At 44.9% G+C, this 12588-nt stretch overlaps 1 protein-coding gene across 1 annotated transcript; it reads left to right on the plus strand.

Annotated features, from left to right (window-relative positions):
* Window positions 1–5720: 5720 nt before the first annotated feature.
* Window positions 5721–7429, plus strand: LOC123082241 (aspartic proteinase nepenthesin-2-like). The gene has a single exon (XM_044504608.1). It carries the CDS (start codon window positions 5733–5735, stop codon window positions 7095–7097), a length of 1365 nt encoding a protein of 454 aa, XP_044360543.1. The 5' UTR covers window positions 5721–5732; the 3' UTR covers window positions 7098–7429.
* The last annotated feature ends 5159 nt before the right edge of the window (window positions 7430–12588 follow it).

Raw genomic sequence — 12588 nt, forward strand, 5'->3', positions numbered from 1 at the left:
TACCTCTAAAGATTAGAATCTTCCTTTGGCAATGGATCCGCGGTCGGGTCCCATCTGGTATTGAAGTGCTCAAGCGAAACTGTCCGGGTGATGGAATGTTCCCATTGTGTGGGACGAAGGAAGATTCAAACCACATCTTCTTCTCCTGCATATCGGCGCCATTCCTTTGGAGCTACCTCCGGGAAACTATGGGCGCACGACACATGGTGCAACAATAACTTCCCCGACCTATTCTCGGAGGCCCAGGCCCCACCTCCAAACACCCGTCACATTAGGTGGCTCACGATTGGAGTACTTGCTTGGATGCTCTGGACGACCTGCAACAAGCCTGTGATCCAACGTGTACCACTTTGACGTGCTACTGACGCGGTGTTTAAACTATGTGGCTAGTTGCAGCTCTGGCGACCGCTTAGTCGCCCTCAGGACCGAGACACCATCAACATCATCATTGCAGATCTCCGCGCGATCGCTCTCCGATGGGCGCCGCCGCTTCCTCCGCCACCTCCCGAGCCGGATTAGCTTCTCTTCCGCTTGTGTTACTAGTGCTTTGTGGCTGCCTTTGCTTTGTTTTTTGGGCTTGTTGAGTTGTGCCCTCAGCAGAACCTTCTTGTACTTTGTGTTGTGCTACTTGGTGCACGTGTATGCGTGTGGGCGGTGTGAACATTGTTGGACCTTGTGGCTTGGTGGTTTGCATTATTTATAAAGCGGGGCGAAAGTTTTTTTCGTATAGGTCAAAGTATATAGAACAATCAATGACCGGCAACCATACTCCCTCTCTGGCTTGGTGCAGCCATGAAGCAAGGTCTGCAAGGAGATAAAGCCGGGTTATAAGGATTGGTTGCAATTTTATCTAACCTCCTCTCTTGATTAGCAAGTTTATACTTGTTATAATCTTTCCTTCATTACGTCCAATATGTATTGGTCCAAGTCATAGTCATATTCACTTACCATATGCAAAAGTTTGAACACCAGTCCAAATAAATTTCCAAAAGAAGATCCAAATCAAAATTCAACCAAGAGCCACATGAATGAAATTCAAAGAAACGGAAGATGCAAAAAAATTGGGGTGTTACATTTGTACAATTAAGTGACCATACATTTTGTAGTATTCAATATATATTTGAACATTTTATTTATGTGTTCTTTCTATTCCCACGTTTTAGAAATCCCATGAATAAAGAAAAAAAAGGTAGCAGCCCAAGGCCAAAGAACGAAGTAGATGCCAGAGCAGAGCGGATGGCTGGTACAATATACTGTACACGTAGCCGAAAAACTTGTCATTGATGTCCGAAGGTAAATACAGTTCTAACACCCACGATGTGGCTATATGTCCCACGTGTCGGAGCACGACTTAGAGGCATAACCGCATAGTAGACATGTCGCAAGAGGGGTAATCTTTACACATCTCATGTACTGAATAAGAAAGGGATAAGGAGTTGGCTTACAATTGCCACTTCACACAATACATAAATATAGCATTACATCATCCAGAATACAATCAAGGTTCGACTACGGAACCAACATAAATAAAGACAACCCCAAATGCATAGATCCCCGATCGCCCCAACTGGGCTCCTCTACTAATCGTCCGGAAAGGAAACATAGTAACGTTCAGAATCATCTTCGAACTCCCACTTGAGTTCGGTCGCGTCCCCTGCACTGGCATCATCGGCACCTGCATCTAGTTTTGGAAGTAATCTGTGAGTCACGGAGACTCAGCAATCTCACACCCTCGTGATCAAGACTATTTAAGCTTATGGGTAGGAAAAGGTAGTGAGGTGGAGCTGCAGCAAGCACTAGCATATATGGTGGCTAACTTACGCAAATGAGAGCAAGAAGAGAAGCAAAGCATGGTCGAGAAGCTATAAAGATCAAGAAGTGATCCTGAAACTAATTACGTTCAAGCTTACACGAGACCGTGTTCTCTTCCCAGACTCCGCCGAAAAGAGACCATCACGGCTGCACACGCGGTTGATTCATTTTAATTAAGTTAAGTTTCAAGTTCTGTACAACCGGACATTAACAAATTCCCATCTGCCCATAACCGCGGGCACGGCTTTCGAAAGTTCAAAACCCTGTAGGGGTGTTCCAACCTAGCCCATCACAAGCTTTCATGGTCAACGAAGGATATTCCTTCTCCCAGGACGACCCGATCAGACTCGGAATCCTGACCACAAGACATTTCGACAATGGTAAAATAAGACCAGCAAAGCCGGCCGATGTGCCGACAAATCCCGATAGGAGTCGCACGTATCTCATTCTCAGGGCACACCGGATAGGTCAAGCTACGAGTAAAACCAACCCTCGAGTTGCCCCGAGGTGGCCCCGCAGGCCGCCCGTTTCGGACCAACACTCAGAGGAGCACTGGCCCGGGGGGGTTTAAAATAAAGATGACCCTTGAGTCCGCGGAACCCAAGGGAAAAGGCTTAGGTGGAAAATGGTAAAACCAAGATTGGGCCTTGCTGGAGGAGTTTTATTCAAGGCGAACTGTCAAGGGGTTCCCATTATAACCCAACCGCGTAAGGAACGCAAAATCAAGGAACATAACACTGGTATGACGGAAACTAGGGCAGCAAGAGTGGAACAAAACACCAGGCATAAGGCTGAGCCTTCCACCCTTTACCAAGTATATAGATGCATTAAAGTAAACAAGATATAATAATGATATCCAACAATAATCACGTTCCAACAAGGAACAAACTCCATCATCACCTACAACTAGCAACGCTATAAGAGGGGCTGAGCAAAGCGGTAACATAGCCATACAACGGTTTGCTAGGACAAGGTGGGTTAGAGGTTTGACATGGCAATATGAGAGGCATGATATAGCAGGTGGTAGGTATCGCGGCATAGCAAAAGAGCGAGCAACTAGCAAGCAAACATAGAAGTGATTTCGAGGGTATGGTCATCTTGCCTGCAAAGTTCTCCAAGTTGACGTAAGCTTGATCCTCGTAAGCGTACTCAACGGGTTCATCGATCATGAACTCGTCTCCCGGCTCTACCCAAGGCAAGAACACAAGCAAAGGAAACCACAATCAACCACGGTGCAATGCGCAAGCAACATGATGCAAAACATGGCATGATATGCGGGATGTGATATGCAATGCATATGCGTGCTTCGGAAGGGAAAGATTGGACCAGGCATCAACTTGGAAAACCAAGTGCGCCGCTGGAAATATAAGTTGATTTCGGTCGAAATCGATATAAAAATCACCGGAATCGGATGCACGGTTTGCAAATGGCAAGCAAAACAAGAATGGCACAATTCTGCGATTAACAGCACAATGTCATCTAAAATGCAACAAGAAACTAAGCTACTGCACTCTAACATAGCAACAAAGCACATGGCAGTAATCTACTCAAGATGCTTGACAAAAGATGAACACTGAGCTACGGCTAAATCACATAAGAACAGGTTCAAACAAGCATGACAAAAGTGCAAAAGATATCAGCTTCACAGACTTAGTGAAAATACTAACATGTCAGGAATTTATACGAGGAAACAATGTTTAGAGCAAGATAACAACATGCTACAGGAACAGATCATAGGAAACAAAGGCATGGAATGAATCTACTCAAAGCATAGAACAAAAGTCCCTTAATGACCATAAGCCAAAAGGGCACAGAAAATATGATGGCACCCATGTAAACATAACAAGTTTCGTCAACAGATTCAGACTTAGCAGAAAACTGGACATGGCATAAACAGAATTATGAATGCCTCTTTGCGAGCTCGATTCACTCACCACAAGACATTGCATGACAATATAAGCATAGCAATAGTAAGAAGACATGTTCGTGAAGCTAAACATGGCAAGAAAAATCTCATAACATGCATGGATCAACTACAACAACCTTGGCAAAATTGATTAACACGTAAACAACCTGCCAGGAACATTTTATAGCAAACATAGAGCAAGATTGAGTCATACTAGGGCACTCCATAAATGCAAACATGTGCATGGATGGATAGAGCATGACCATATGTCCAAATCATCCTTACTGAACATACTCAAAAGAAGCATGGATCTCATTGTAGCAACATGAACACATGGCATAAAAATAACTGCAGGGAAATGACTTAGTGAAATTCTAAGTCACTGAAATCAGCAATATCACGAGAGCTACTTTGCATGCTTGTGCTAGTCACCACATTATGACAAAAATACATGGCATACACCCCTGTAAAGATGGCATGGCATAGCCCAAAACACATGTGGAGCTCATTCCCATATGCAGCACACACCAATTGTAGCAAAAATGACAAAAGCTCATAATCTGCTACGTAACAGGAACTAACATTTTCTAGCACTCTTGCATCAATAATTTGGGCATCAAGATGGACTCAAACAAGCAGGTCACAATGGAACACAATGAAGATCACATCCAGATGAACATTTTGATATATTATGCACGCAAAACGGATCTACGGATGCGGAGTTATGGCATGATGAACAGAGCTAAAATATATAGCAGAAAATGACTTGGTAGAATTTCGAAGTCAACCCTAGGGTTTTCCAGATCTGGATCTGGGGCTTCGACACGGACTTCGAGGTTGACCGGAGAAGGAGTTCGCTGGAGTTCCTCGCGGTGGCCGGAGACGAAGGCGTCGATGGAGCTTGCCGGAGACGAGGGCAGGCGCGGTCTCCGGTGCTCGCCGGCGAGGGCGGCGTCGTGATGGCGCGGTCGGCGGCTGGAGTCACGGTGGGGCGGCGGCGACCGACCTGAGTCCGGGCGGCGGCGGGCGCCGCGGAGGAGCAGGGCGGCGGGGACGAGCTCTCGGGCGCGCGGGGACGACTCGGAAGGTGGTGGCGCGCGCGGCCCGGGTCGGGAGGGCCGGCGATGGGCCCGAGCGGGCCTGGCGGCGGGGCGGAGGCCAGGGACAGGTGGCGCGCCCCTGTTGGCTGCGGCGGCGGAGGTGGACGTGTCCGGCACCGGCGGACACGTCCGGCGGCGGAGAGGGAGCGGGGCTAGGGTTAGACTGCGCGAATATCCGGGAGGGGCACATATTTAAAGGTAGAGGGAGGTAGGAGAGTCTAAATGAAGTGCGGTTTTCGGCCACGCGATCGTGATCGAACGGCCGAGAGGATGGAGGGGGCTTGGATGGGTTTTGGACCACTTTGGAGGGGTGTTGGGCTGCAACACACATGAGGCATTTACGGTTCCCCGGTTAACCGTTGGAGTATCAAACGGATTACAAATGACACGAAACTTGACAGGCGGTCTACCAGTGGTGTACCAAGACCGCTTGGCAAATCTCGGTCCATTTCAAGAATGTTTAACACCCGCACACGAAGAGACAAAAGGGGACGCCGGAGGACGTAGGAGTGTCGGAATGCAAAACGGACAACGGGGAAAATGCTCGGATGCATGAGACAAACACGTATGCAAATGAGATGCACAAAATGCAAAATGAAGACAAAATCCAACCACAAGAAAATCTTATAACTTAGAGCCGATAATGGCAAGAGTTGGAGTACAAATATGATAAGTTACATCCGGGATATTACAACAGTACAATAGATAGGTCTACGCATGCTTCGCGAAGCACATTGTACTGACGTCAAATGCTGCCATGGCCTAAAGATATACAAAGTCTGCCGTATCTCCAACTCTAGCTTCGGTGGCCTAAAGATATGCAAAATCAGAGTTGTAGATGTGCTATATATATGTGATATATCCCTCCATCCTGAGGTAGCATAGAGCGACCGCAGCCCAGACTTAGCACATCGATGGCCATGGGGATCAAGAACACTCTCCAATGCGTTGTGTTCCTGATGGCGCTCATCATGACCCACCTGATACCGCCTGCCGATGCTGATGCAGGCAGCCCAAAAGTCGTCATGGCTAGCTCGGGCGCTGGTTCAAGCTTCCGACTGGTAGCCCACCATGACTATGCACTGCGCGACGACGGCTTCCTCCAAGTCCAGAGCCGGCTGGACGACCTTCTTCCATCGGAGGCGAACGTCAACACCCTCCGCCCACCTATGGCCTCACCAATCGATATGGCTTTCAGCGTGGTCGTTGGCTTGGGCTCGGGCAAAGGCCGGCACGACTACAACCTCAAGCTCGACGCCTCGGGTAGCCTGGTGTGGCTGCAGTGCAAGCCCTGCAATCCGAAGCAGCCACAGCGCGGCCCCCTGTTCGACCCCAAGGCCTCGTCCACCTTCCAGCAGGTCGCCGGCACGAGCCAGATCTGCCACCCGCCGTACCCCATGGAGCCCGCAGGGCAGCAGTGCTCCTTCCACCTGTCCGGCGAGCACGGCATGTCGGTGCACGGCTTCGTGGCCTTGGAGAACCTCACCATGGGGCCAGAGTCCATGAAGGAGTTGGTCTTCGGGTGCGCGCACTCGACGGAACACTTCAACAGCCAGCGCACCTTCGCGGGCGTCGCGGCCATGGGTAAGATGCCCACCTCGCTCGTCATGCAGGTCGCGGCGCGCGGGCAGACGCAGTTCTCGTACTGCCTCTTCTCCGGCGGGGCTAGCCGGCATGGCTTCCTCCGGTTCGGCGCCGACGTGCCTCGCCGGCCGGGCCTCCGAACAACCAAGATCCTCCCGGCGCTGGACGCGCACGAGTCGCAGTACTACGTGAGCCTAGTGGGCATCAGCCTGGACGCGAAGAGGCTGACGGGGGTCAGGCCGGAGATGTTCGCCCGGCGGCACGGCGGGCAGGGCGGGTGCGTGATTGACCCCGGCACGCCGCTGACGGTGCTGGTCCGGGAGGCGTACCGCGTCGTGGAGGAGGCCGTGTGGAGCGACCTGCGGCGGAACAGGGCGGAGCGCATGCAGCGACAGGGCTACGGGCTGTGCGTCCGCAAGACCGTCGAGATCAAGCGGCACCTCCAGTCGCTGTCCTTCCATTTCGCGGAGGAGACGGCGAGGCTGGTCGTCAAGCCGGAGCAGCTGTTCACGGTGGTGGAGAGCAAGCTCCACGGGGCCGCCCTGTGCCTTGCCATGATCCCGGGCGAGCGGACGGTCATCGGGGCACTGCAGCAGGTGGACACAAGGTTTGTGTATGACCTCAAAGACGCCAAGCTGTCCTTCGTGTCAGAGCCGTGCTCTCAGGACACCGCCGGTGTGGAATCAACTGAATGAACCAGCCGCCATGGGCGTAGCTGTAGGGTGGCCAGTGTGGTCCATGCACCACCCTGGAATTTGGCCCATTAGTTTAGTACTTCTTAAAAAAAGAAACATACCCAAGCCCAAATCAGGTCTTAGCCCATGTACGCGTGTATGTACGCTGATCGTTCCCAACTCCCTGTCGTCTCCTTTTCCTCTGGTGATCTGGTCTCTAGAAGTGTGAAATACTGAAACCTAGCGCCATCGCCCAGCGCAAGGCCGGCACTCCGGTAGGGCACAGGCTGACCGCGACGGATAGGCGGCCGGCGAAGGATGCGCGTCCCGGCGGTCGACGAAGGAAGCGCGCACGCACACAGGTACAGCCCTGTGCAGTGCGCACTAGTTGTTTTCTTTTTTACTTCAATTTAGAGTAAGATTTTTGTTCTTGTCTAATTCAAAGCACAATTTCCTTTTGCTATGAAGATTTGAACAATTTGTTGAGAGTGCAAGCTTTAAAGTTTTTTGCAATTGACAATTTGTCAATTAAACTGATTGAATCATTAGGGCTTTATTCCAACTGAGTTAATGTATTAATTTTTTTTTGTACAACCGTTGCAAAAATGGAGAGAACAGGAGACATTGCATCCCTTTTTTTATATGGATCCGACAAATAAGGTGTGCTATATTTTACGCGAATGTAAGGCTTGAACATGAATTTTAATATGCTTTGATAGACCTTATTAATATGTGCTTTGGATATATTCCGTGTGCATATGTTGGTTTGATAAATTTGTGGTGTTATTTTTTTTGTGCCAATTGAACCACCTTGACATAAAATCCTGGCTACGCCACTGCATGGGTAGCCAGTTGCTTGTAAACTCCATTGAATAAAGGGAAACGCTCAGAATTCAGAATATACCATTACGCTCGCGCGTCGTCCGCCTCACGCACGCGGTGTCATGTGCGCCCCGCACGTGTCGTATCTCCTTCTTCCTTATCTCCCTTCCTTGTCCGAATGAGCGATTTTCCCGTTCCTCCCTAAACAGTGATGCTCCTCGCAATTGAGTCATGGTGCCACCGCCCTAGCGAACTGGACGAGCTGACGGCTCGCTACTGCAACCGCCACGAGCTCGCCATGAACAGCCACAAGAGGCGACACTGTTGCGTGAAGGGGTGACAACCACCACCGCTGTCGGGACGACGACTGCTCCCGGCGACGGCGAGGTGCTGCAAGGCGGCCAGGGGCCCTGCTGCTACTGTAGGCTAACCATTCTACGAAGGGTCCAAATCTCCAATATGATTCAGCAACGAAAGCGCGTCCTACCGCAAGACTAGCGATGTCCCCGTCGCGTCGACTGCAACACCGACGAAGTTGTGCGGCATTGACCGCAACGCCGGTGATGTTGCAGTGGCATCGCGCAACATGGATGATGTTGCATAGTGGCGAATGCAATGAGGACGACGTTTCGACGGGTCACGACAACTTCTACAAGGATGATGCTGCGCAGTGGCGAATGCAACGACGATGACACTGTGAAAGTTCGACAAGGCGGCAACGGCAACGACGACACCAACAAACATGGTGTTGCAATGGCAACGACTGCAGCGGCGGCAATGTTGGGATGGTAACAATCACGACGGCGGAGATGTTGCGATGGCGACGACCGCAACAATGGGGATGACGTGCTTCGCCTAATCCAGGGAATATTTATTCAAAGTCCATTAATTTATTCAAGTGTTTTTATCATTTATGTCACTAGTTGTGTCACACTACTCAGTTTTGTTATTAGAAGTTACGTTCGCTCAAAAATGTCATCGTTTCATGAGATGCATGCTCAAAAATGCATTTAGATATCTCAAAAATGTCATTGTTCCATTAAATATTTCATAAAAAAAGTATTAGACATAGTTATTGTCAGGTCAAATCCATTGACCATGTTATATGACAAAAATACCCCTAAACGGACATGTCAGCTCTCTCTCTTCTCACAATGATAAATGTGGGCTCTCCTTGTCAGGAGTAAGCAAGCGAATAATTTTACAGAAAAATAAGAATATTATTGGGATCAAGTGGCACATACTTTATTGTAGTGAGATAGACGAAGAGCTGCCATGTTAGTCTATAGGTACTTATGTCACTATAACATGGCAAATGAGATTTGAACTCATAGTAATGGTGTCCAATGATAATTTTTAGCATGTGCTTAATGAAGCGATGGCATTTTTAAGCAGTTGAAATTCTATGATTGAGTATTGGAACATAACTAGTGGCATAAATGCTTAAAAAACCTTTATTCACAGGTAGCGTTGCCTTTGAATAAATGAATGATTTGCTAATTCTTCATTAGCTAAGAACTATTAAATATTTATCAACGCCAACCGTCGGGGAATTTCCTATTTGCCGCTTTAAGCGCCTGTTACAATTCATTTAGCAAACAAGAGCACCCCTACCCCCCTGCTGGGCCGGCTCATTTGTTTTTTTCTTTATTCTGTTAAACTGCAATAAAGGTAAGCGCTCGTCCAGAGTGTAAACCACAGCAGTCACTAGGACAACTAGCATGTGTGGCTTCTTACTTCTTTATTCGTTTTATTCCTTTTCAGTTTGTGGAAAGCCCATGGTTTTGGGAAGCTTTCACAAGCTTCCCAATCTGGTTTTTTCCAGTTCGCTGGACAAATTCCAGTTCACAGAAAGCCTTGGTTTCTAGAGCATTTTCTGTTTATTTGTTGTCCTTTTTGTTTTCTTTAATATTTAATATTTTTACTTTTCTTTACTTGTTTCATTATTATTATTATCAAAATTCTTGAAAATTTTCAAATTCAATGAACTTTTATTTTTAAAAGCAATGAATTTTTTCCATTTGATGAACTTTTTCCTCAAATTTGATGAACTTTTTGCAATTTGATGATTTTTTCACAACTTATTAATTTCTTCCAAATTTGATGACTTTTTTCAAATCCAATGATTTTTGCAAAATTGTTGAACTTTTTTCCACTATGATGAACTTTTTTCACAATTGATGAACCTTTTTCAAACCCGATGAACTTTTTTTAAAACAAATATTTTAAAAAAACTCAATGATTTGTCTCCAACTTCGTGCACTTTTTTGAAGTTTGTGACATTTCAAAATCCATGAACAATTTTTGAATTCATGATTTTTTTTCTTTTTCCCTTTTTTTCAAAGTCAATGGTTGACCGGTCCACTAGTCAACTGCAACCAGTCAACTAGCAATTTCCTTGTTCTTGGGCTAGCCCACGAGCGGGGGGACATGGGTGCCGGGAACCTTTTCGTACGCTTAAGGCACTGAACATGACCTCCCATAGGATGCAGGGTGACAAGATTCGTACATATTCATGTAGGTTGGCATGGTTTCGGATGCCCCTATATCTTGCCATAGTTGAGACAGGAGGAACCCTCGCCGATGGAGCGAGTTAGGTCGGCCCAGGCGAGCGGGAACAATAACCTTGTATTTTTTTCACCTTTTTGTTTTCATTTTTTGCTTTCTCTTTTACTCTTGATAACACTTTCAAATATTCTAAATAATTATATTACAAAAATACATCTACATAAAACATTTGAAAATGTTGACCAAGCATTTAAAAATTGTTAAATGTGTTTACAGAATTTTTTTATCACTTATACGAAATATCTATACAAAATGAATGTGTATGAAACATTTTAATCATGTATGTAAAAAAGGTTAATCAAGCATCAGAAAAAATGTTAAACGAGTGTTCTGAAAATGTTAAATGTGTATAGAAAAAACGTTGAGCATGTATTAAAAAAGGATAAAAAATTGATCATGTATATAGAAAAGTTAATCAAGCATTTCAAAAATATTGGGTAAGTATTTGAAAAATGTTAATCAAGCATTTGAATTTTTTTAATTTGTGTATAGAAAAAATGTTGACCATGTATTAAAAAATGATAGGAAATTTTGGTAACGTATATAAAAATGTTAATTAAGCATTTAGAAAAATGATGAACAAGTGTTCAAAAAATGTTAATCAAACATTTGAGACATGTTAAATTTATGTAGAAGAATGTTTTTCATTTAAAAACTGTTAATCAATCATCTAAAAAATATTAAATGTGCATAGGAAAAAATATTAACCATGTATTAAAAAATGTTAATCTTATATTTGAAAGATGTTAATAAAGAAATTGTAATTTTTTAAAGTGTGTATAGGAAAAATATTGACCATCTATTTTAAAAATGTTAATCCTGTATTTAAAAACTATTAATCAAGCATATGAAAAATGTTTGAGATGTGTATAGAAAAAATGTTTATCATGTATTAAAAATACTAAATATCTATTGGAAAAATGTTAAATGTGTATTAGAAAATGTTGTTGACATATACAAAAAATGTAGAATGAAAACAAAACAAAAACAAAGAAAATCAAAAAAAAGAAAACTAAATAAAATAAAATAAAAATAAACCAAAGACAAAGGAAATGAAAAATAAAAGCACGGTAAAGGCCACAGGTTAACCAAAGAAAAAGAAAACCTAAATAAAGTGGCAATGCTATTAGGGTGATGACATTAAAGGACACATGTAACGTTTGCCACAATAATTTGGCTAGTGGGCATTGAGAAAAAGATGTTGCATGGATTCATTTTGATCACAACAACACCGTTTACTATCCTCGAAACTATGGTTTGCCAAGTTGTCAGTAGTCAAGATCACTTCCTTCTGAACAAAACACGTAAGGACTTCTATCTTTAAAGGTACCTTAATTCTCCAAATGTGAAGCGAAGTTGGGATTGGACTAGTGTTTATCAAATCTATACACATAGATTTCACTGAAAATACCCCTGACACCGATTTTTTTTAGTGTAGTGTGTCTGGCCCATCAGAAAGGTTAATATCCATCAACATGTGCACAAGATGTAGCCATCTATCCCATCGTTCCCCATCAGGGATCTCCTAAACTGAATGTTTAAGGGAACCGATCCTAGAATTTGAAGGAAATATGCCCTAGAGGCAATAATAAAGTTATTATTTATATTTCCTTATATCATGATAAATGTTTATTATTCATGCTAGAATTATATTAACCGGAAACTTAGTACATGTGTGAATACATAGACAAACAGAGTGTCCCTAGTATGCCTCTACTTGACTAGTTCGTTAATCAAAGATGGTTAAGTTTCCTAGCCATGGACACATGTTGTCATTTGATGAACGGGATCACATCATTTGAGAATGATGTGATGGACAAGACCCATCCGTTAGCTTAGCATAATGATCGTTTAGTTTATTGCTATTGCTTTCTTCATGACTTATACATGTTCCTATGACTATGAGACTATGCAACTCCTGAATACCAGAGGAACACTTAGTGTGCTATCAAACGTCACAACGTAACTAGGTGATTATAAAGATGCTCTACAAGTGTCTTCGATGGTGTTTGTTGGGTTGGCATAGATCGAGATTAGGATTTGTCACTTCGTGTATCGGAGAGGTATCTCTAGGCCCTCTCGGTAAGGCTCATCACTATAAGCCTTGCAAGAAATGTGACTA

Source organism: Triticum aestivum, chromosome 4A, assembly GCF_018294505.1.
Source record: "Triticum aestivum cultivar Chinese Spring chromosome 4A, IWGSC CS RefSeq v2.1, whole genome shotgun sequence".
Lineage (NCBI taxonomy): Eukaryota > Viridiplantae > Streptophyta > Magnoliopsida > Poales > Poaceae > Triticum > Triticum aestivum.